Below are 25862 nucleotides of genomic sequence, written 5' to 3'. Positions count from 1 at the left end.
GTTCATAGGATACAGCTAATTAATTCATTACTATAACTTCTCTTTTAAAGGATAGTATTGCCTTTTGTTAGTCTACTAAGTGGTCTTAAATTAATAAAGGCTCAACCATTAGCCTATTCCTACCCATCTACTGCAACTTGAGCGCATTTTTCATGTTCTCTGTAAGATGGAGCAAAGACTTCAGATCTACTAATGAGTCTAAAAGTTCCCTGGGCCCCAAAAAATGTATCATAATTGTTTCAAGATATAAATATTAATTAATTAATTAATTGACAACTACCAGACTGCAGTAAATTATGCAAAGAACTGTGGGATATTAGAAAGTTACATGTATTAAAATGTTGATATCAGTACTATTTTGAAAATCTGACTAATCTCATTTAAATGAAAGCTTATTTCCCACCAAAACACCCGAGCTCAGAGGCAAAAATGAGTCAAAATATCGCTTTGTTAGCTGCATTTTGGACCGATGCTGTATGACAGGGGAAAAAAACACACAAAATACAAACCATACACATACTGCCAAACACTTGGCCATGCTTAGTCTTTCTTGCTGAATTTGTAAGAGCTGAGTCAATGATCCAAAGTTAATATGATCTTTTTTTTCAAGGCACAATTTGATTCAAGCATTTATGTAATTTTCCACAGGCTCATTACGCTTTCTATCTTGTTGTCCTTATGACAAATGCATTCATTTTTCACTCACATCATTTATTTCTCTAACTTAGACACTTAACGCCTGTCTTCATCTCCAAAACAAAAGCTGATAGAAATAGCAGAAGATTCAAAAATCTTGTCCACCACTTTTTGTGTCACTCTGAAGAAAAAAAGAATGTAATGTATTAATTTATAATGTCAGAAAACCAGTAAGTGGTCAGTGAAGGGAATTAAAAAAATTCACAGTCAGGTTTACTACATTAAATACACGGCATCCTATTAATGCAAATAAGATATACGTGTGCACCTTGTTTATGCACAGTTTGAATTAGTCCGTATCTTAACAGGCACTGTGTACTTCATGCTTCTGAGATTAAGGCAAGTCTATTGCCCTGTCTCTCTAACTTGTCTAAATTGTGCAGAAATTGACCAAAATTTCAGAACAAATTTCATCTCACACTTTGTGCAGAATATAAATTGGGCTCTTCCATTTCCCTTCTATAGCCATAACAGCTTCATATACCCAAAACACATGTTTGGCTCTACATTATTTGTCTAGAGTTTGAAGGCTTGATAATTGTATTCTTTATTCTATTAGGCTAATATTGATAAATGATAATCAGTTTCTAATCACACGTGCTTCATTGTTGGCCATGACTAATTAATATTCAATAGCGGGTTAATCCTAGCCCCGGTTTCCCCTCAGGGAATCGAAAATGAGGTTAGCGGAGTTTTGCTTCATTTGGGTCACCTTGATTGTTTTTCTTTTCTTCTTATTATTAGCTTTGAATCTACATCACCTCATTTAGCAAACCCTCGTCACCTAGCGCAGCTGTTTTAAGGCATAAAGAAAACAATAAATCAAGTCCCATAAAACTTGCCAAAACGCGGGTCTAATAACCAAATTGAAACATGAAATGACAGGGTATCATTAAGGAGAACCCCGCTGCCGTTTTATAATCCTACAGAGACGCCGGGCAGCACATAAAAAACCGACAAGGGCAAATGCTTTAACGGAGCAGCACTCCGGCTAATTAAGTCGTTGAACCCGTTGCCCTCGACAAAGATGTCTCCTGCTGAGGGCTGGCCGGAGCAGAAGAGCAACCAATAAAAGGACACGTTGAGTCGAGGTGACACAAAGGTAGCCAATCGTATAGCGGTGCTTTAGAGCGACGCTGAGGCAGCTCTACCAGGAAACAAACAGCTACGAAAAAAAGGCTAAATAGTCGCTATCCTCCTACTGCTCTCTTGTTTTCAGCGATGTAGAGAAAAGAGGCTGAGCTACTCTTAAATAAAACAGGTAAAAAATTTATTTTTTTTGTCTCCAGGCCCGCTCCCCGTGTGAATGCGTGTGTGTTTTGGAGGCTGACAGCGTCATGCCGGCAGGATGAAAGGGATTAGGGCGCCGTTACTGTGGCAACATTAGATGGAGGGATACGCACACCTCCTCCCGCCTGCTGACAGCTGCCTGTTGGCATTGAACAATTAGCCTGTTTTGCTTAATAAACGGACCTTGGGTGTTTTCTCTTTTATGGAGTCGCCCAAATGTTTCTTTGATGCTCCTTTCAGCGGCCGTTTGTCTACATACTCATTTTGAAGCAGCAAAAAGAAAATAGCATGCCACTGAGAACCACAATAAACACAGCCGTGTAGTAGTGTTTGAGTAAAATTAGAGTTATAATAATATAGCTACATTAAACACTACCAGTAGACAAATAATACCTCTTATCACAGCAAAGAAATCCAAAAATATAACAGGTATATAACAGGTAACAGAGTATAACAGCTGATATAACCGGTCACTTTTAACAGCAAATTAGCCTATTGTACAACTATAGTCTTGTTCAGGATTTCGGAACTTACATTTACTTTAGATCTCTAAGCGGTAACCATCAGTTAACCCACACAGTGTAAGCAGAGAAGCCACAAAATGTGCAGTGTGAGTTAATGTATCAAACATGTTTAGCAAAAATAACACTTTTGTCATCTCGCATGGAAATCTCATATTTAAGGAAACATCCTGTACCAAGTTGTTTGAGATGAAGACAGTGGACACCTCTTTCCACATGGTGACCACCTGACCCCCAAGTATTTAGAATGTATAGAGAGAAAAACACTTGTGGCATGTATGATCTTCTGAAACCAGTTGCAACCATTGTTTCTTATAAAACCTTAAGGCAGGTAAGTGCAATAAAGATTTTTTGTTGTTATAGATTGAAGAAAAACATGCAGAAACTGTCTGCTTTCAAACAGCTGTGTGTCCCAAAAAGAGAAACATGGTGTAGAAAAGATGGTCTGGTTTACCCCAGCCTCAACTTTAGAAACTATATGAGATATACGTGACATTCAAAGAATGTGAGATTTTAGTAAAACTAATTAACTTCTGTAAATCCTGTAATCAAATTCCAAAGTCTGATGGAAAACATGATGCCAGAATAACAAAGGCTCTTATGGTAGCAGATTAATACGGGAGGGGGGGGGGGGGGGGTTGAAATCAGATGTTCATTATTTACATAAGAGTGTAAAGTTAAGGTTTCCACAGATTTTTAGCCAGCAGTGATTGAGCATTGAGCAGGTTTCTAATAGTGGGGGCAGTTGTGCATGTGTAGTTTTCCTGCCTGCATAATCTGAGTTTGATTACCCTGCAGGCTGGCTGCAGTATTCAAATGCTAGCAATTAACCCATGGTAGACTGAGAGGTGGTAGTATTATTTAATAAACTCCCAGCTCAGTGTGTATCAGAATGCCAAAACTACAGTTGCAAAGCTCCTGATAATGTTTCCTTGTGTCATGTGTGGCAGCAGGACCCATGACCCTGACACGAGGATCCTTTACTTACTCCAACGGCGAGGAGTACCACGGGGAATGGAAAGAAGGCAAGACCCACCTGCTCAGTCACCCACCCATCCTCCACCACTGACTACATTTCATGAACAGCACAAGTGTTGTTATAATGTGATTAAGACTGATGCTCAGGCAGGGGAAGAACCAAATAATAATATGATAATGCTCGTAATAATTATATACATAATCTGCAGTAACATATGTGGCGTGCTTGACTTATGCCCTATTCAGAATAACAGACATCTATTCTGACATCTTACCAGCACAGGGACATTTCTTGATTCTACACACTGTACAGTTGTACAGTGATATCGCTACCATCAATTTTAAGAGAGTCCAAAATCAAGGGGACCAATTTTCCCACGTGTGGATATCTTGAAAACATCCCTTGGAAATTGCTAGCTTTTGTTTCTAAGTGAAACACTGCTGTCAGGTAAAGGAGGAACATTACCTTTTTCAATCATTTAATCAATAAAAATATTAACAGATGTTACATGCTTCCGTGGGGAAAGTAAGTACACCTTTAGCCTCAGAAGCTTATCTGGCTCCCTTTAGCAGAAATAACTTCTTGTAGGCGTTTTGCATAATAGTACATCAGTCTCTGACATCAGCTTGCTGAAATATTTGACCATTCCTCAGCGTAAAATTCCTTCAGTTGGAAGATGCTTGAGGCTTTTATTGCATGCACTGCCTGTTTCACCCCCCCCCCCCCCCCCCCCCACACACACACACACACACACACACCATTTCGATAGGATCCACAGCATATTTTTCTTACAGCGGAATTTATTTAATTTAGAGCAGTTTTTAAAAAAATGCATTCACACCCTTTTTCTGAATGTCAAAGGAACAGCAGGCTGAAGATGCAAGAAGTTTAAATTACACAGGTTTCACTTGTCTGTCCCTAAGGAGGTTGTTAACATTGCCTGATGCAAATGTTATGCATCTCAATGAATGATAAAGGTATGAATGTAATTATTTTTTTAATGTGAATGATATGCTATTTTCTAAATCAAAATTATGGTAATAGCTTAAAATGCATGTGTTATTTGTTAAATCACATTATATTTATATACAATAGCATCAAAAGTACTTCAGTGGGATGTATAGAAACTTTATTTTGTTGGTAGAAAAAACAAAATACCTCCTACACAGAGCCCACTCACACCTGGATGGGGGAAAAGGCACAGTCAGGATCCTGTTTCTTGACTTTTCCAGTGCCTTTAATACCATCCGGCCCTGTATGCTTCAAGAAAAACTGAACAGGATGGAGGTGGACCCCTGCCTGGTGGCTTGGATCTCCGACTACCTCACCGACAGGCCACAGTACGTCAGGCTGAAGGACATCACGTCTGACACAGTGGTCAGCAGCACAGGAGCACCACAGGGAACTGTGCTGTCCCCTCTTCTCTCCACCCTGTACACCTCTGACTTCTGCTACAACTCTGAATTATGCCACATTCAGAAGTTTGCAGACGACACAGCCATCATGGGGTGTATCTGGGATGATCAGGAAGAGGAGTACAGAAGTCTGGTGAGGAACTTTGTCGCATGGAGTCACACAAACCACCTGCAACTCAACACCTCAAAGACTAAGGAACTGGTTGTGGACTTCGGGAGGTCTAGAGCAGGTCCACTGCCGGTTCAGATAGAGGGGGAGGAGGTGGAGGTGGTCAACAAGTACAAGTACCTCGGGCTGTGGGTGGACAATAAACTGGACTGGTCATGCAACACAGAGCACCTGTATAAAAAAGCCCAAAGCCGACTGTACTTCCTCAGGAGGCTGAGGTCTTTTAACATCTGCAGGAAGCTCCTGAGGATGTTTTACCAGTCGGTGGTTGCTGGAGTACTTTTCTATGCTGTGGTGTGCTGGGGGAGCAGCACAGCAAAGAGGGACTCATCCAGGCTGGAGAAACTGATCAGGAGGGCTAGCTCTGTGGTCGGCATGAAGCTGGACACTCTGGTGACAGTGGCAGAGAAAAGGACATTAAAGAAACTGATGGACATTATGGACAATGCCAGACATCCTCTGCACACGGCCATTAACAACCAGAAGAGTCAGTGACAGGTTGCTTCTCCCAAAGACAAGAACTAACAGACTTAAAAACTCCTTTGTCCCACACGCCATCAGACTGTTTAACTCCTCTCTGGAGGGGAGAGGGAGGGGAAACAGGAGGACAAAGGAGGGGGGAACAACTAAGCTGTAGTGCCTCTTCACCTCACTGTGCAATACTTTTGTAAATAGTCAACGGTGCAATAGACTCAATACTTGAAATGTGCAATTCACTTGTATTTTTATTTTTATTCCTATTTATTCTATTTATCCCCTTCGTATATTTTATTTATATTGTCTCTGTATTTATATATATATATGTGTGTGTGTGTGTGTGTGTATATATATATAATATTCTGTAACTCTGTAACTTCTGTCGGTGCTGTGCTTTTTTGGAAATCGAATTTCCCAGAGGAACCCACCCGAGGGATTAATAAAGTTCTATCTAATCTAATCTAATTAGAATACAAGAACAGAATTCAAAATATAGTAATTCAAGAAAAAAAAGTAAATTATAGAACTAGCGTGTTGAAAAAAAGTAGCACACGACTTAAAAGTGAAAATCTTGTGGTGGTAAGGAAACAGAAAAAACAGAAAGAAAGAAAGAAAATGTGTCTCTAGTTTGATAATCAGTTGGAGCCTCCACTCCAGCATTCATGTGCTTGTAGAAAGGCTGAACAGTGTGACATAATCGAGCACTCCCTCCAGTTCACTTTTTAAACTGTAAAGCACTGCACCATCAAAGAAACCATGACAACCCAACAATAACCAGAGCCTTCAGCAGTTCAGGGTAACTTTCCAACCCCTGTGCCTTACCACTGTGAAGCATTTTACTGTCTAAGTGATGTCCTGTGGAGGCACAGTGCTGCACAAAGGTTTAAGCCTCTTTAGATATTTATAGTCATGGTAAAAAGAAAGTACACCCTCTTTCATTTCTAAGATTTTACATATCAGGACATAATGAAAGTCATCTGGTTCTTCGGTGAATGAACTACAAAACATACCATATTTTACTGTGACACCATTTCTGTAAAAAACTAAGCCACAATGCAGAAGCAGTGTATGGAAACCTTAGGTACGCTCCATGATTCAGTAGCTTATAGAACTCCCCTTACCTCCAATAACTTGAGGTAATCATTTTCTGTATAACTTTATGAGGCTGTCACATCATTGTGTGGATTTTGAGTCAATGACTGAAAAGTCGTGTAGCTGCAAAACAAACTCAAATCATCATCTCTCCACCACCATGCTGGTAGGAATGGGGAATGAGTACTGGTTCTTGTAAAGAACCAGTTCAGTTCCTTTGGAATTGTTGGTCTGCTTGCCTATCGATCTCGTTTATCGGTTCCACTTGCACTTGCTCTACAATTAGCTGATTTTAGTTCGTGTGCCAGAGGAGGAAAAAGGTGTTGCAGTCTACACCACCTATATGAACATAATTTTTTATTTTTATTGCACAAAAGTACGAGAGCTTGATGGTAAAGTGAAAACTGCACCCAGAACTGAAAGAAATGCATTATGCTGTTAACACAACTTTGATGGTTTACAAGCATGCTAAGTATCTGCAGTGATATTTCAGCATCTACAAATGTGGCAAGTTTTTAAAAGATGCTTTAAACAACTTACATTATAAACTGTGCAAAGTTTTATCTATAGTTAGTGTCGTTATGTTAAAGGTAAATTAAATCACACCAAATATTCAGTTTTGAATTTTTGTTTAAAAATCTTACAGCACTTTGAACCTTATAGTGTTACCTTCGTAGTTACAGTACTGTATAAGTGTGTTTACATATGAACTGCAGCCCAAAACTTGTACCTGGAATGCTCCAAATACAAAGTCCACATGATTTATAGCCATGTGACAGTAAGCCCAGATAGCTTTCAGGTAAATTCTTAGCCTCTGAGTGGGCATCACATGTCAGGCCTCTCGCACGCCCCTGGTCAAAACAGTATTTTCAGTAGCAAGAACACGATTGAAGTAAGATAAGATAAGATAAAACTTTATTAATCCCTCGGGTGGGTTCCTCTGGGAAATTCGGTTTCCAAAAAAGCACAGCACCGACAGAAGTTACAGAGTTACAGAATATTATATATATATATACACACATATATAAATACAGAGACATATATAAATAAAATATACAAAGGGGATAAATAGAATAAATAGGAATAAAAATAAAAATACAAGTGAAATTGCACATTTCAAGGAAGTCTATTGCACCGTTGACTATTAACAAAAGTATTGCACAAAAGGTATTGCACAGTGAGTTGAAGAGGCACTACAGCTTAGTTGTTCCCCCCTCCTTTGTCCTCCTGTTTCCCCTCCCTCTCCCCTCCAGAGAGGAGTTAAACAGTCTGATGGCGTGTGGGACAAAGGAGTTTTTAAGTCTGTTAGTTCTTGTCTTTGGGAGAAACAACCTGTCACTGAACAGACTCTTCTGGTTGTTTATGGCCGTGTGCAGAGGATGCCCAGCATTGTCCATAATGTCCAGCAGTTTCTTTAGTGTCCTTTTCGCTGCCACTGTCACCAGAGTGTCCAGCTTCATGCCGACCACAGAGCCAGCCTTCCTGATCAGTTTTTCCAGCCTGCATGAGTCCTTCTTTGCTGTGCTGCTCCCCCAGCACACCACAGCATAGAAAAGTACTCCAGCAACCACTGACTGGTAAAACATCCTCAGGAGCTTCCTGCAGATGTTAAAAGACCTCAGCCTCCTGAGGAAGTACAGTCAGCTTTGGGCTTTTTTATACAGGTGCTCTGTGTTGCATGACCAGTCCAGTTTATTGTCCACCCACAGCCCAAGGTACTTGTACTTGTTGACCACCTCCACCTCCTCCACCTCTATCTGAACCGGCAGTGGACCTTCTCTGGACCCCAACCAGTTCCTTAGTCTTTGAGGTGTTGAGTTGCAGGTGGTTTGTGTGACTCCATGCGACAAAGTTCCTCACCAGACTTCTGTACTCCTCTTCCTGATCATCCCAGATACACCCCATGATGGCTGTGTCATCTGCAAACTTCTGAATATGGCATAATTCAGAGTTGTAGCAGAAGTCAGAGGTGTACAGGGTGAAGAGAAGAGGGGACAGCACAGTTCCCTGTGGTGCTCCTGTGCTGCTGACCACAGTGTCAGACGTGATGTCCTTCAGCCTGACGTACTGTGGCCTGTCAGTGAGGTAGTCGGAGATCCAAGCGACCAGGCAGGGGTCCACCTCCATCCTGTTCAGTTTTTCCTGAAGCAGACAGGGCCGGATGGTATTAAAGGCACTGGAAAGTCAAGAAACAGGATCCTGACCGTGCCTTTTCCCCCATCCAGGTGTGAGTGGGCTCTGTGTAGGAGGTACAGGATGGCATCCTCCACTCCGACATCCGCCTTGTATGCGAACTGTAGTGGGTCCTGGGTATGTTGTACCTGTGGTCGGAGGAGGTTGAGGAAGAGTCTTCATAAGATGTGACGTCAGTGCCACCGGTCGGAAGTCATTCAGCTCATTGGGCCGGTTCCTTTTGGGGAAGTGAACCATCTCATGCTGTGTGCTATATGGGAAAAAGAACAAAGTAGACAATATCCAACCCCCGATTGTTCTGAAACTGCTTCAAGTTCAGGTGTCATAATTGTTTATGCCTTTCCTCACATATTTGAGTTTAGTCATACCTAGGCCCCATGAGTATCTTATTTAAAGAAAAACTCCCTTTCCAGGCTTGTATCCTAAATAAGACTCTGCTTGTCGCTGATCTGGGCTACCACCCTAGCTGTCCATCTAAAAAGTTCCCAGTGTGACATAAAAACAGAATGGTAAATGGCCTGTATTTGTATTTACTTAGTCCCTAAGGACCCCAAAGCACTTTACACTACATTCAGTCATCCACCCATTCACACACTGGTGACAGCAAGCTACGTTGTAGCCACAGCTGCCCTGAGGCGCACTGACAGAGCCGATTACCGGCGCCACCGGGCCCTCTGACCACCACCAGTAGGCAACGGGTGAAGTGTCTTGCCCAAGGACACAACGACCAAGACTGTTGGAGCCGGGGCTCGAATCGGCAACCTTCCGATTACAAGATGAGCTGCTAACTCTTGAGCCACGATCGCCCCGCTAGAATGGGTACTACTACCTTACAGTCATTACAGTAATGGATGAACAAATGAAACGTGTAGCTACAGAGCAGGTGTTCATTGAGTTTGGGTGTTCAATAAGCTCATAAATGCATTAATCTCCTATACTCCTTCTGGATTTCCTGCATTGCATTTTATCGTCTCACTGGCTTCTTAAACAACACCCCACCGCCACCACCACAGCCCCATGTGCTGTTCTAATGCATTGTTGTTTTCAGTTTGAATCCCCCCCTGAGAATACCTATTAGCTTAAATGGATAATAGGGATGTCAGTAAAATATGATAAAAGAAAGTTAACTCCAGCAGCTTTTAATTAATGTGGGATTTCATGTCAGAATGGAGAGTCTGGAAAGAAGTGGGTGTACTGTAAGTGAGTCACAACAGCAAAAGTACTTTTGAAATGAACCTGCACTCTCACCCAAACAGATTGTATCTAATAGGGGAAAAACACAGAAAAAGGTGTCAAGCTAAAGTCAGTAAGTAATCTACACACATATGCACATATGGACCATCTGGTGCCAGTGAGCCTGCAGAGACAGGATATCACACTACCTAAACCAGCACTTGTACTATAACAAAAACAGTCAGACAACCTTTAGGGCAAGGTTAAACAAAGAACAAAAGTTTGGCACTGAAGTGTGCATGAGGCTGCGGGAGGAAACATATGTTCTCCGTATGATTAGCAATAAACTGTTAAACTGGTTTTGGCTGTGATGCACTGATATGCTCGGGTTTTAGTAAACAGCAGGGGTGGATTAAAAAATTTTTTTTAGCTCAGACATTTCAAAGTGAGAAAAAATTAGTTCACTAATAGACGGAGTGCTGCGTTGGCAAGAACTGCTCGGATTTCTTCCAGACATTTTATTTACATGTATATCTAAGTATATATTCAATATGAATCTTCAAAAAGAGGGCAGCAGCAGCTGATTCTGTAAAAAAAACCAAAAAAGTTCTACTCCTTTGGAGCAGGGACCTCGTATGTGTTATATACGGTTTGGGGTTTGTTACCAAAATAAGTTAATGTATTACACATTATTTTTCCTTTCTTTGAAGAAATGTCCCTATCCTAGTGAATAACACATCAATGAGATCTTCCTTTTAATGTTTAAGTACAAACACAAAGTTGAAAGCAAAGCTGAAAACCAGCCCAAAAGAGCACTCCGCAGCGATCAGCATAGAGATCGCTGTTTCTACTGTGGAAACAGGTTTGTAGGATTACAATTCTACAAGCCAGCTCTGCTTTGGTTACCTGTTGAAAATCAGGCTCTGGCTCCTTGGCCGGTGTCAGCATCCACTCAGCTTTAAAATCACTGGTTTGGCACACAGTCTATGCAACTGACCTGTTATTAGCAGCTGTCCTGGGCGCAGTTTGCTGTTTATTATCACATTTCATTTGTCTTTTCATGTAACACAAATTCAGGTGTCCATTTTTGAGATTATATACATTGTAGATGAATTTTCCTTCTTCCACCGCAGAAACTAAATTTAGTTGATTGTAGCGCCAGCATGCAGGAAAAAAAAGGCATGTGTTATGACTTTTTTTCTATTTGCCTAATGTGCAGATAATTGAAGAACCATTATAATGCAAGTAGTAATGTAATTACTGAATTTAGTATAGCAATATGTTACATTACTGCATTATAGAAAGTTGCATCCATAATTAATGTGTGAGCCCAAAGCTCAGGCTCCAGACAACTCAAAACACTACAATTTCAGACATTTTTTTTCCTACTATTTAATATATATGATGTCACAGAGAGGATATTCCTAATATGGTCAACTCAGCTAAAACTGTAAGCACAGGAGGGCCATCTAGCTGCTGTTGAAACTTTCTATCTGTGAGTGCCAGCCAATGCGAATAAAGTTGTCTAAATGGGAGGAGCTAAAACAGTTTAGATAAATAGACAGTGAATGAAATGTAGGGCTGCACCAAGGCCCAGTATAGGATAAATAAGGATTATCTGAGCTGTAAATCCTGAAAATCTACTCTACTGGAAGGCAAGAATTGAAAAAATATTTAATTTTTGCCCAAGCTAGTTTGTTCTTCTTAGAACTTCTCGAGTGTTAAATCACTTCAGTTTCTGGTCACTTTTAAAAATATAGTTAATATTAAAGTTAATATTTACAACACAGATTGTGATGAAAATCATGTAGTCGTGGTCACAAGGTCCACATTCTTTTTTAGCTTCAGATTCAAAAACATATTGCAAAATATAAGAGGAATGGTCACCCTTGACCTTTCGACCCCTTATCTGTAGTAAAATATTACCTTGCACCTTGTTTTTATTGATATTTCTACTATACCCAAAGCATCTCGTTCTTATCTTCAGCATAAGCCAGATGAAGATAGTACCTTTACCAATGTTACATAAACAGACTTCATATACACTTTGCGCATTCTATTTATTTTAACTCGAAAATTTCTATTAACCCTGCTGAATTGATGCAATAGGATGCAATTGGGTTTTGATCGCCGTGTTGTCATAAACACAGACTGATGCACGTTGCGCATCCTGTCTCTGCGTCCATGCATGCAAAGTCACTGTTTGCACACAAACATGTAGGCGTGTGTCAGACAGAGGTCTACGGTGTCACATGAATAATTCAGCGGTGCACTGGTTGAACATAGGCCCGGGAGCTATCAGGTTACAGGAAGTAGGTTGGGTGCATCCACAACACAACAGCCAAGGCACAGCCAGAAGCCATTTACTACTGTACTTTGACCATGTGGTCATTTAACATCTATGCATTACCGCTATTGATTGACATAAAAGCCGGACAAATTCAGCTAAACCGTAATTAGCTGGAGACCATGACCCAACATAAGATTGGAGAAAGGCGTTACAAAGAAGCTGAACAGCAGATTAGAGTCTGGAGGGATCAAATTGGAGGAGACAGAGGAAATTACTGTCCCTTGCCGCAGCTGATAATCTGTACCTTCATTTAAAAAGAAAGAAAGAAAAGAAACCTTCATAGTGGTCAGCAAAACACTGACACTGCTACCACTCAATTTCATTCTATAACACAGCTGTTGAAATTCTTGGTGGGAGATGCTGCTGTTGGCACACCGCAGCCTCTTTGACACCTAACAGATTGTTATATTTCAGCGGCTAGTCTGTGAAATTTCTGCCTCAGGGTCTCACTCGCTTGTCAAGGTTCATGGAGGCTGAAGAGTTGGATTTAAACTACTGCTGGCCGTCTTCTGTATTCATACTGTTTGCTTTATGATCTCCAGCTAATACACGCACACACACACCAACATATATATATGGATTCTGGATCTTTCTGGATGTTTTTGAAAATCGAATGCAGAGCTCCAGATTTAGTTTCATCCAAATCTCCCATGAAAACCCTGCTAAGATTAGGCAGAGAGCAGCACTTTAAGCAGGCCTGACAGATGGACTGCCCAATTTACCCATGAGCTGTGAATAAGGGACAACACTCACTAGCCCCACCCCTGCCAACAGTTCGTTTCCCCTTCAATATATGAAGCCCCCAATCTTCCACTCTTCTCTCCACTCCACCAGTTTCTTACCACTTGAGCTCCCATTAAATCCTCTTCCTCTGCCATGAGCATACCGGGACCTCCTCTGCCCGTGTCCAACTGTGCCTCGCATCCAGTTATTCTGCTAATTCCCGCTGTGCTTGCTAATAGAGGTTGGCAGGGAGAAATGCTCACTCCTTTTCCCTCCATTTCTTCATCGACTGCCATCCTCCTGATGCTGGAAATTAGTCTGAGAATTAGAGGGAAAATTGGGTCTCACCTCTCAGGGAACATTTTAAGAGGTGAAAAATGAAAGCTAGCAGCTCACCTTTTTGTCTGCTCGCACCAATTATGAATCTCCCAATCTGCTAACTCCAAAATCTAATTAAAGTATAATAACACATCTGCCATCTCTCTCGCGCTCTCTCTCTTTTCTTCACTCAGTGACTTCTACTGAAAACTATACAGGTACCAGTCAGGTTTTGAGTCCTCGGTGTTGCATAGTGCAAAGGGTCTGAATGCTTTTAATACATATTTTTGTTTTGTGCAAGATAATTCAGACCAAGTGCATAAATACTTAAAGAAAACAGTGAATATAAAGCAGCGACTGTGCCAAAAAATCAGAGGAGTTTCATGTTGTTCTATAAACAGTTTTAAAACAGTAGTTGTGAACAAATGCAGTACTAGTTGCTGAGATGCTGCCTCAGCATTTTAATTTAGGAAAAAAAATGAACTACATTTTTGTTGTTGCATTTATTTAAACAAATTGGATACATAGTGTTTTGATTAGTGTATAGACATGACAGTTCTATCAATCTAATTTCTTTCATTAACTTTTGGATTTAAAGTAAATGCCATAGATCTAAAAGATGGGCACAGCCACTATGAGATTACCATTTGGTTTCTGCACTCTCTTTTCAAGGTTCAGTGCATTCCGGGCATTTTTTTTCTTTTTTTTCTTTGAGAAGTGACCATATTTGGATGAGATTAACTATGTGCAACAAGGCAATGATGTTTAACCTTCCAAAATCTTCCTCTTTTTACACACAGCAGAGAAAATCAGTAAATGGTAAATGGCCTGTATTTGTATAGCGCTTTACTAGTCCCTAAGGACCCCAAAGTGCTTTACACATCCAGTCATCCACCCATTGGTGATGGCAAGCTACATTGTAGCCACAGCCACCCTGGGGCGCACTGACAGAGGCGAGGCTGCTGAACACTGGCGCCACCGGGCCCTCTGACCACCACCAGTAGGCAACGGGTAAAGTGTCTTGCCCAAGGACACAACGACCGAGACTGTCGGAGCCGGGGCTCGAACCGGCAACCTTCCGATTCCAAGACGAACTCCCAACTCTTGAGCCACGATCACCACAAAATGTTTTTGCATTTTATTAAAGAAATTTGAAGCAGGTGTAAATGTAAAAATCTTATATAAATCTTATATTTAAAATTGATACATAAGGATATGCATAAAACCATATTACATTAGGGCAGCAACTTTTGAAGTTTGATATGGATTTTTTGCAACAATATTTGAACAATATTTGAACAGACAAACACAACACTGAGAAATTCTAGCTACAGGTATCAGAACAGCATCCATGTGCCAGGTCATGAGGTCCCCCATTTCCCATCACCGCTTATTTTCATTCAAGAAGAGATTATTGTGGAATGTGTGATAGAAAATGTTAAATATCTATGTCTACTCATTTGAAAATATGAAATTTAATTTAGGTCTTTCTTTAGAGGAAACAAAACATTCGTCTTGACCTGGGTCTTCATGTGCAGAAGTCAAACCAGTGTTTTACAAATGAACCAATATCCTGTTAAGGCCACTATGTTTAACAGCCAGAACTGTGAAGATATGAGTGAAACTATGCTGTTTTTGTTCCACGGTGGAAGTTCATGGTCATGCTTTTCCTTTAATCCTGTCTGTCATGGTTCCACTTATTCATTTCTTTAGTTAAAGAAATGTCATCTTCTCTCATTTATAAGAGAGAATACAGGATGATATAAACACACGCGATACAATCATCTCATGTAGGTGGTATGAGCCCTTAATTGTCCTGTTTTCAGGGATAAAAGGACCTTTCAATATCTGTGTCTGTGACCTCTTAGTAACATCCTTTCACACTGATTTTGTTTTCTATCCTTGAGGAAGGAAGCATGGCCTGAAGGTTTGTGTGCCATTTCATACATTGTAGCATTCATTCATAAACAAATTGGAAGCTCTTAGAAGACCAACAAACTCACTCATTTATGAAAAAGCTTTCAGTTTTCCATTCTGTTTTAATTCATAGACGCTTAGTTAAGCCTTCCTAAATGCATTTTAGTTGTGAGGTTGGAAGAGGGCATCCATGAGCCCTGTTTGGTTCTTTTTTAACAAAGCTAATACCATAGCTCATGACCATGATCCTCCTGGTGGTGCAAAGAGTTAATCCCGAGAGAGTCTTATTAGTATATTTAACTTCAAGTAGGAGATGTAAGGGGCGAAATGTGTGCAAAAGTGTGTAGTAATCAGTGGGCATTTCAAATACTTCTAGCTGTTTTTTGGGGTTTTTTTGTTTGGGGGTTTTTTGTGTGGTTTATGTGATTTTGTAAAAAAAAAAACAAAAAAAACCCTCTCTGCTCGTGTCTTAGATTTTTATTTTGCTGGAAGTGATTGGTGAGGTGATTTTTATCCTCTTGCAGGTCTTCGTCATGGCCTGGGTCAGTTGACCTTCAGCGATGGGACGTGCTACACTGGACAGTTTGAAAATGGCCTCTTCAATGGTTGTGGGGTGCTGGTCTTTCCTGACGGCTCCAGGTTTGTCAGTCACTTTTTGCACACTCTGGTTGTTAAACCTTGAAACTCTGCACCTGAAAATTTAAAACCTGCAAATAAGTATGTCGTACAGAAGATACAACCCCAGCCTCCTCCTGAATGAAACCTGTCTGATTTGTTCCTTCATTACTTCTGTCATGTAAATAATGTACATAATGCTTGTGCTGGTTTTCAGCTTTATTTCCATACGAAATAATCAATGTGAGAAATTTATACAACAGTAGAAGAGTACAACAGTATCTCAACAGTCTAACTTTGGTGGTACATGTGACTGAAAAAGCTTCTGCACAGAGCTGAAAGAAGGATAGATTTTGTTTCTTTCTCTGCTTCTGTTGATTAAAAATATCCAATCATAAAGACATCGAGAACAATGCAGCTAAATGAAGCATGATGAGCACTGCTGTGAGGAAAGGACTGTCACACACAAAAGCTGAGGTGAAAAATCAATGAGAAGATATTCTAGTGCAGACCTACTCTGTACTATGTTACCTCTCCATGGAAATTCTAAGAGGCAACACGAATAACATGACATAGAGGAGCTGGGGTATATGTATATGTTATGTCATGTTATTCGTGTTGCCTCTTAGAATTTCCATGGAGAGGTCCAAATAGAGCAATACTGAATAATATAAATTATTGCAGATTGAATAACAATTCATCTAAAATTAGAGTATGTAAGGAGGTGTTTTTTTATTAATAAGGATCTGTTGACTGTTTGCAAATTATCCTTCACATACCTTTTATCACCAACACAAATTGTAAAATTCAGACACTAAAATTAACGGCAGGAAGGTGGCTGAAGGGGTCAGTCTTTTTTGTGTCCTTACATACAATGAATAAGTCAATGCACAATTTGAATATTTAGTTTCCCAGTCTCGAAAAAAAGTGAAATAAGCAGAGAAAAAAAATACAAAGCAGATTGTAGCACAATGACCTGTGCAGTTGAAAAAGAAAAACCAGAAAAACCTCAGAATACTTTGAGTGCTTTCATGGCCTCAATATGTTGAGTATTTTATTGTTGGCTGCTTCCTTTTATTTATTCCTCATACATGAATTTTATCTGTATCTCTCTGTTGGCTTTGTCACCCAAGATATTTATAAAAAAAGATGTCAGCCCAATAAAGATTCAGTTAATTCAAGAGAAGGTGAAGTGTTCAAGTAGAGCACGGCATAGGATAAAGAAGCAACGTATTGCCTGTTCAATGCCATCTGTTGTATTTTTGTTTGCACAAAAAACAACTGATTAATCCTTCAAAGTTCTTTGGAAACACTAAAACATGTATTTCAGGCTAAGTGAATAATATTTAAAGGTTACATGAATAATAAAGAGAACATATATCTTTTCAGTTACTGCCTGTCGAGTTCTGAGAAGCCTTTTAGTTTAGATGAACTTTGTACTCAGCTTGAATTCACAGAAGTTACAATAAGTTTAATTAGAAGCCCAGTGTTGTTTGAAAAAGGAGCAAATCTCCTGTTGCACTGCCGGTGTTTTGCGCACTACGTTGCAATTACTTTAAAGAAACAATGCAGAGGAAAAACGCTCAAGAGACTGTTAGAGACGGATTTCACATGCAGCTTTTTATTGTCATCCCTCTTATCCTGTTGATTTTTTTAACCCTACTTTGCTCTCTTGCAGTTCAGCCTTTTGTTAATTTGTGCCTGTTTGACACTGAAGTAATTGTGTTCATGCTGTGTGTTAAAAAGGCTGACACTCTACACTTAGATTCATGCTAAGCTTATTGTACAGCAGTGACTACAATACGCCATGGATCTGATTCTGGCTCCTTCACTGAAATACTGTCTGGTTTAGTTAAACAGGGTGGGTTAGTAGTAATAGACTATATGTCGTAAAAAGGTTTGCAATCAGTTTTTAAAAAAAGATGAAAAATATCTGACATCTAACATAAAAACTATATTGTTTTCAAGGTTATTAGTTCCCTTTATCGTCCCCCTCCTGTCTACTTACTATTTTGTCTTTTAGTATCTTCCATGTCAAGTCTGTCGTGTCTCCATTTTAGTTTATGTTTTGTCTGTGTCAAGCTCATGTGGCTTAGTCTCTCAGTGTTTGTGCTTCCTCGTTTCCTTTGATAATCCCGTGTCTCCTGTGCTTCATGTTCAGCATTGCCTTCCCTGTCCTGTTATGCCTGATTTTTCCCTGCTGTGTTTCCCAGCTGTTTCCACTCCCTCATCACCTTTCTGTGTGTATTTCCCAGTTTCTTGTACCTCCTATTGTCATTCCAGGATTAGTTCATGTAATTCGATGTTTTTAGTTTTTTTTTTTTTCATGTTTAGCTTTTATGGTGGTGGATTATTAGCTCAATAAATGAATCACCTTTTATTAAGATTAATCTGTCTCATTTGGGTCCTCCACATCACACTTCGCATGGTCTGTTTATGAGGCTAAAAAACAAAAAACTTGATTTATTGAGTCCCCGATGCTCCGTGAGTGGTTTGTCGCAAGCTGGGCGACGTATTAGCCAAAGTCCTAGCAGCATTCGCGACTAACGTAAGCTTTGTGTCAATGTGATATTTTAACCTGGAAGTGCCTCAGGGAAAACAAAATTCCTTCTTGCACAATGTGCGTAATACTTTATGTGGGTCGACTGTTCCATCTTGTTACTTTTTTAATACTCAAATTTCCCATCGAGAGGGCAAATGTGCCTTTATCATCTTCCATATTGGTTCATTGGTTCTGGTCACTACCAGATCAACTGCCCATTTGCACATGTGCGAAGGCAACTTTACTTGGACAAACTGCCCGAAATGCGTTGACAGAAACTTTTCGGGGATTCTGAGTCATTCTACACTCCAGATGCGTTAATTGTATTAAAAATTTTAATTGTGCTGACCTTGATGTCGGATTAATTTGCGTTAACGCGTTAATTTCGACAGCACTAATATATATATTTTCACATTTTGGTGGTTGTGTCTGTGTTATGGTATAATTTGTCATTGAAATCAGTTCATTTCTATTTATATAGCGCCAAATGACAACAGCAGCTGCCTCGGGGTGTCGTATATTCAACCATTAATTTTGAAGTCTTTCACATGTCTTCAGATTACATTATGTAGCAACTGCATTTGGCTTGTTCGTGTTAGTTCTATTTCCCATAGAGAGAAATGAGTGTGTAGATTACTGTACATTATTGAATTTACTTCAATCTATAGGGAAAAATAAACTAGCTTTCTTTTTAGCTGTACTTTCTGCTCTTGCTAGCTAGCTGTGTAACAAGGAGATAAACAGAGACAAAAGCAAAAGTCTTGATTTATCTTTTCATAACAGAAAATTGCAAAGAGAAATGAAGTAACAAGCTGCCTATTGGAAAAAGGTTACTGCATGAATAACTGATTACCTGAAATGTAAAACTAATCCTTTATGTTACATATTATAGTTTTTTATTTTTTAAAAAGTATTTAATGCTGTCTCCTTATCCCTAATCACTTTCCAATGCCTTACGCCCAACACCATCAGGCAATAGTGACAGATCCATATTGCTTCCTACATGATTTTGTTGTGTTCCTTCACATATTTCTTTTCTCTGGAGTTATTTTGGTTGTAATTTCTAATCAAAACATTCTTTTTGCCATAGGAAGAAATGTTGAGATTCCAACATTTGGCTTTTTAAAAACCACAAAAAAAAACCATTTCATATTTTAAATTCTTAAAAGAAACCCTGAAAAACTACATTTTTCCACTGCCTCTATGAACTTTAGATGACACGCTTACGGAAAGCTTTGGTACTTTAGTGCAGCTTTACATTTTAGTCCAAAAGCTTTTTGTGCTTCTGTACCGCTCATAATTTAAATGCTCAAGGACAGAATTAGTGAGTCAATAAAGCTTTTGTATTTTTTGTAAGTTTAAAATCATACTTTAAAAAAAATGTCCTTCTTTACTCACCTACTTGTTCCTTTTCTCTTCTGCAGTCCTGGAATTTGCCCCTGTCTTTCATGTAAATGCATTTTTATGTGAATGTTTTTTAGGTATGAAGGAGAATTTGTGCAGGGGAAGTTTCAAGGTGTCGGCGTCTTCACTCGCTTTGATGGCATGAAGTTTGAGGGCGAATTTAAAAGTGGCTGTGTGGATGGCTATGGTAAGACCTTATATTCTGATACTCACTATTAGATTATTTAGAGATTTTGGATGAGATTGACATTGCTAGCATCTTAGTTTTTGCATACTCTATTACTACCTTTAAATATGATGTATCAGGTAATTTGGATTTCATTTGGAGGAATTCTTCAGTATTATGTGAGTTAAAAGGGAAGCCTGCTTTATTGCAATGCTGTCTATGAAAAAACATTTTGAAAAGCTTAAAAGTATCTAAATTTGGAAACCTCTGGCTTGTGTTGCTTGCTGGACTTTAATGTTTATGCTTTTTTTTGATTGTTTAAGTTATTAAATTAAGGTAGTAATTCAGATGTATGTTTTCAACTAACCCTCCAGTCTCAGTGGTTTATCTGTCTGTGGTTCCAACTACTTTAAGTGTTTTTAATTATATTAAACAGTGAAAGGTGCTAATTGTCTGGTCTGAAGCTACCGTGTGTCTGGGCACAGAGTCTCTGTAGGTAATCAACACATTTTTTATTTGAAGGCTGTTGTGTGGAGAGGGCGGATCAGTGTGTCAGTGTGACAAGTGGTGATTTGTTTGTGCTTGTAAAAAAAAGAGATGGAACATAAAGATTCCTCCAGTTTCCTGACAGTTGAAGACCAGAAATCAGAGCTGGTTCGAGCGGTGGTTTAAATGTAATTTTTTGTTGATTGTTATTATCCCGAGTTCCCAACTCTCAGCTGAGGTGATGATGTATTTCAAATGAAGAAATTAACTTAAAATTTAAAAGTTAATGTAAAATTAACTTGAAGTTATTGCCATGGTTTCTTATAGCCACATTTAGGACCAGAATTTAGTTGTTGTGAGTCTGAGTAGCAGTTCTATACTGTGTTTGGTGTAAGTAGCACACCAAACATCAGTGTCACATATTTTCCTGTTCCTAACCAGCCTTGAACCAATTCAAAGAGCAAAGGTCATGTGACTGCTCAAACTCCTGGCTACACTGCTGAGTTCTAACAGCTTAACATGATACATCAGATACTTGGGTGGGGTGCTCTGCCACAATACAAAAGGTGTTCAGCTACCCTGAACACCCCCCACCCCCCCAACACTGGCAAAAAAAGGGGTTGAGAATAAAGTTGAGATATTTTGACCACATTATATACATTCAATGGATATGTTATTAGGTACACCTTGCCAATTGGAACCCTTTTTGCCTTCAGAACTCCTTTAATTCTTTGTGTCATCAACAACTGTGCCACATTCAAAGTCACTTTAATCACATTTCTTCCCCATTCTGTCGCTCGGTGTCTGATGCTCAGTGATAGGCTGATTAGATGTTTGCGTTAACGAGAAGCTGAACAGACGTAAGGTTGTATAACAGTTAAATGAACATGCTTACTAAGCAAATTTAAAGACTTTTGAATGAATGAACTACAATACAAATGATATACAAGTTTTCATTTTTTTGTTCAGAATTATTGTGTCGGTGTGATTGTTTTATTTTAGTCAGGCACAAGTAATGTAGGGAAGAACATTTAAAATATGAAGAAGGAGGGAAAGCGGACATTTCTTGTATAAATTCATTTGATGAAGGCTTTTAATACGTTTTCTTTGCTGCTTTAAATTTTGTTAGCAATTTTTTGGTATTGTATCCACTTTCGTTGTTTTTGTCATGTGATCTCCTAAACACTGAGGCAATATTTTAACATGTTGGGAACTAAACTGATTTAATCTCTTGCTTGTTGGATGAAGCCAGTAGTTGGTTAGCTTAGCTTAGCATAAACACTGCTCTCCTGGCCTCGTGCAAAGGTAGCAAAAAACAACTTTCTACCACATTATTTCAAGCCAAAGCTAACACTTTGTTTCTTGTTTGTTACATCTGTACAAAGCTCAAGAGTAAAGATGACAGTCTGTCATTTTAGGGGCTGTTATGTGACAGGCTACAAATAACCTGCTGGACTCCCCAGTAGTTGCCAGGCAACTTGTCCCAAAGATGCGAAAGCAGCCTTCAGAGTCAAAGTCTGTGCTGTGTACATGGACCATCCACCCTTTGAACCCCCTCCTTCTGACTTCTGTGAAGCATAAGAACATGACACACTGCCAGTGAACATTAATCCAGGCAGCAATTACATTTCCTGCTAAAGCAGACAGTTATTTTCAGAGACAGAAAATTCAAAACAGTCCATAAAGGCAGCCAGATCTGACACTTCTGGCCATGTGTCACTTGTTTGATGAAGTGAGTTGTGTCTCGAGTATGGCTGTTAGTCAGTTTCCTCCGTACCTGTTTGCTTTGATAAAATGCATGATGAGAATTTTGTGTGGTGCAGGAGTGCTGGCGTTTGTGGACGGAGGCCCCGGAGGAGGCACCCACGAGGGTCTGTTTGAGACCAGCCAGCTGATGAAGAGAGAGAACAGCCAGGGAGCTGTGCAGCGGGCGCAGGCGGCAGCTGCCAAGGCCCGAGCTCTGGCCATGTGACGTGGACTACATCACCCACAGTGCCCCAGTACCAGAATCATCCTCCCAACACTACCCCCTTGGTTTGAGGTGTTTAATTTTTCCTTTAATTTTATTACTCTTTGGTTCCTTCTCATCCACTTTTTGTTGGACTGGTAAGTTAGTTTTTAGGATTTTATTCTTATACGTCTGTTCTATCTCTCATTCATGTAACATGCAGTATGCGCAGAGAAGAAATGAATGGCTCCCTTAAGTTTTGTCAACACAGCCACTGAATCAGGATCTGCTGAGCCAAACGCAGATTTAATGTTCAGTTCACACACTGGTGCTAAATCTGTTTCAGGGTCAGGTAATCTGACAAAACACAGAAGTGCATGTGGATGTTTTCCAGTAAACACTGATTTGGTGAGTTTCATGTCAAAAGAATATCTGACATGTGAGTTTAAAGTGACCTAAATTTATTTTAAAAAAGAAGACAATATTTATGTTTCAAAGTGAAAGTGCACAAAAAAATAGTGAGACTTTATATTTCTGAATAAATTAACTATTAACAAATGGTAGATAAACAAAAGTAAAACAAATTATTCTGATTTGATTTAATGTTTATTTTTACTGGTGAATTCTCAAGCCTAACAAATATAAAAGTCATAACTGGTTTAAAACCAAAGATTACATTTTTAATTTTTAATCACAGTTTTATTCAAATTTATTGATGTAAAACTTGTGTTAGAGCTGTTTTGTCTTCAAATATTCAGCAGAGCGCTACAGACCATGGCTATAACAAAGGACGTAAATGTGGTAAAAAGTAACTTTATTGCATTACACAGCAGACAACCAACAAACAGGGGACAGGCACATTTTCATTACTAACATAAAAAATACAAACGTATTTGATTTAATAAGAGATTATTCATTTAGGAACAAAAGCAACAGTAGATTCAGTACTCAATTCTAGTCACTTGAATTAGTGTTTCAGCAGCACTGACATGCTTTCACATGGAAATGAAGTCATTCATATACGTTTAGAACAAAATGTCTAAAAACTTTATTTTATAGGTCTCAGATTTTAATGAGCGATTTCAAAGAATTCTGCCATGTGATTCTAATTAGAGTCAAAATACAGACCATGAATAAGTGGAACGCTGTTATTTACTTCATTGCTTGAGACAGTGTAGCAGAAGTCAGCTGACACTGCAAATATATAAACAAAGCTTACAGTTTCAGGTACTGTTTGTATAAATGAAATTTACAATTACAAAGAGAAATGAGTTACTGCTTGAGAACTGTCCACATAGGTCAGCTCTAAGGAAACTTACACAACAATGGATTGCCTGTTTTTAGTCAAATTAAATATATGGGAAAACTATTCAAAAAGGTGTCAACAGGCTTCATTCTTACTTACCACTAAATCTGAAATAAATCAATGAAAGGAATGTTTATTTTCATATCAGCACTTGTTTTGAACATCAGCTCACCAGATCAGTACTTTCTGGGTTTCCTACCTTCCCTTTAAAATGCGTGTTTTTTTTCTGACCTCTTATTGGTGCTCTAAGGAGAATACAGATTGTTCAGTTTGAGTCAGAGAGATGTCAGGAGGGCCTTGGTTAGAGACGATGTGAGCAGCGTTTGGTGGTCCTTTTCACTCAGTGCCGTTACAGCTCAGTCTGATTACAGAACAGCAGGAACATCTTCCTCAGTGCCAAACACACAGTGCCAAGCGGCTGCAGCTGATCCCGAATCAGTGGCTTATTATCAGAGAGGAAGCTGGGAGGGGGGAGGATGGGGATTAATAGTGAGGAGAATGGGAGTGCCTGCATTGTCACAGGCTGCAATAATGAGTACAATTTCTGTTTTGGAGGTGCAATTTGATAATAGCATGCAATTTATGTTTGAAAGCAAGATTTTCCTTCCACCGGCAGTTGAGGAGCTTCCTGCTCTGTCAGGAAAGAAAGGCTTTGTAGGTGAAAGGGAGGGCCATCTGATGAAGGACAGGCTCAAATGACTTGAAGGGTTTCGTGGGAGAACTATGTGCACCTTTTTCTGCGTGAAATTTGAGCCATTTTCTAAGAAACAGCATTAAGATTTGTTAAATGTCAAAATGTAACCTCAATTTATGTCAAAATCCATGAACCAAAAACATTGTGTATTTTTGCAGTGCAAATCTTCACATAGGCCAAGGTTTTCCAGCAAGGTAAAACATATTGTAATGTGCTCTATGCACTTTTCTTTTTTACTCTTCACAACCCTTAATTATGTCACTTTGGAGTCTCATCTGATGTTTACAGTTTGTGTATCCTACCCCCCCCCAAACAAACGAAAAAAGTAAGTAGCACATACTTTATGTGTATCATACCTGCTGGGAATCAGTGGCCATCTATGTAATGAGACTGGTGGTGTAGATGTGCTATATATATATATGTGTGTGTGAATGTAGTCGTACTGTTGTGGGTGGGGGTTGGGGTATTCAACGTGTAATGGAGTTAAGTGTCAGTTACGTGAATGTTCCAGTGTGCAATTAATTTGGGATGTGGTTTGGGGGCCGATGTCTTCCCTGCTGACCAGTTTGACAGCGACATCTAAAAGAGCTGAAGTGATGGAGGCATCTTACACCTTTTAATTAGTGTGAATGCTTGAAAAGCATTCACAGTATTGTTATTCTAATCTTTATTATTATTATTATTATTAGTGTGAATGCTTGAAAAGCATTCACAGTATTGTTATTCTAATCTTTATTATTATTAGTGTGAATGCTTGAAAAGCATTCACAGTATTGTTCTTCTAATCTTTATTAGTGTGAATGCTTGAAAAGCATTCACAGTATTGTTCTTCTAATCTTTATTATTATTATTATATTTTATTATTTTTCCGTACGTTTTTTGAAAGCCTACTCCTTCAAAACCGTTCAACTTAGAAAAACCATTCAAACACCGTTAGATTCCTATTCTTTTGGACAACACTGCTTCTATTTTTCATATTTTTAACATTTATATTTTTAATTTTATTCAACTTTATTCAACAAAAATTTATAATGTATTTCAATGGGGAGACCCTTCAAATCCTCATTCAACTTACTCATTTTTAAACTCTTACTACTTCCACATACATTGACATAAAGCCACCATTCAAACTTTAAAACGAAGACAAGACATTCAACTATTCAACTTGTATTTATCTTTTCAATATCTATTATACTTTTTCTTCAGTTCCAGTTTAAGTTTCATGATGTTTTTTCACCCGTTTCAGAGTTTATAATGGGTGTGTATGGGACGGAATGTTGGGGCTAGAGTGAGGCAGCTCAACTGCTAGAGTGAGAGGAGCAAAAAAATTAATCTTAAAATCTTTTTTAAAACTGCTGCTGTGTCCGCAGCGTTTGCTCTACAGGTAT

The 25862-nt window shown here is 39.2% G+C and overlaps 2 protein-coding genes across 3 annotated transcripts in view; one reads left to right on the top strand and one right to left on the bottom strand.

The window, feature by feature from the left end:
* Positions 1 to 1830: 1830 nt before the first annotated feature.
* LOC146571980 (MORN repeat-containing protein 4-like) lies at positions 1831 to 25862 on the top strand. Of its 2 annotated transcripts, none has more exons than XM_085276003.1 (5): positions 1831 to 1957; positions 3461 to 3532; positions 15838 to 15952; positions 19952 to 20061; positions 22350 to 25862. In XM_085276003.1, exons 2-5 carry the CDS (start codon positions 3466 to 3468, stop codon positions 22496 to 22498), a joined length of 441 nt encoding a protein of 146 aa, XP_085132129.1. In that variant the 5' UTR covers positions 1831 to 1957; positions 3461 to 3465; the 3' UTR covers positions 22499 to 25862. The 2 variants fall into 2 exon arrangements, with proteins under 2 accessions (XP_085132129.1, XP_085132128.1); XM_085276002.1 differs by having other exon boundaries at positions 1837 to 1957; positions 3458 to 3532.
* Positions 14572 to 25862, bottom strand: part of hoga1 (4-hydroxy-2-oxoglutarate aldolase 1) — an 84214-nt gene continuing 72923 nt past the window's right edge. Inside the window, exon 8 of the mRNA XM_085276000.1 lies at positions 14572 to 16005. Within this exon, the coding sequence (XP_085132126.1) occupies positions 15985 to 16005 (21 nt within the window). The 3' untranslated portion in view covers positions 14572 to 15984. The remainder of the gene's footprint in view (positions 16006 to 25862) is intronic.

Source organism: Mchenga conophoros, linkage group LG6 (assembly GCF_057382185.1).
Source record: "Mchenga conophoros isolate Kocher_MC1m ecotype Shallow Benthic linkage group LG6, M_conophoros_male_GT1.1, whole genome shotgun sequence".
In the NCBI taxonomy this organism is placed as follows: Eukaryota; Metazoa; Chordata; class Actinopteri; order Cichliformes; family Cichlidae; genus Mchenga; species Mchenga conophoros.
Note: the sequence above shows the minus strand (reverse complement) of the source record. Positions and strands in the feature narration are given on the sequence as shown.

Coding starts and splice junctions, on each gene's coding strand:
- LOC146571980 (XM_085276003.1), top strand. CDS start 3,466: ATGACCCTGACACGAGGATCCTTTACTTACTCCAACGGCGAGGAGTAC. Junction 3,533..15,837: donor CCACGGGGAATGGAAAGAAG/GCAAGACCCACC, acceptor ATCCTCTTGCAG/GTCTTCGTCATGGCCTGGGT. Junction 15,953..19,951: donor GTCTTTCCTGACGGCTCCAG/GTTTGTCAGTCA, acceptor AATGTTTTTTAG/GTATGAAGGAGAATTTGTGC.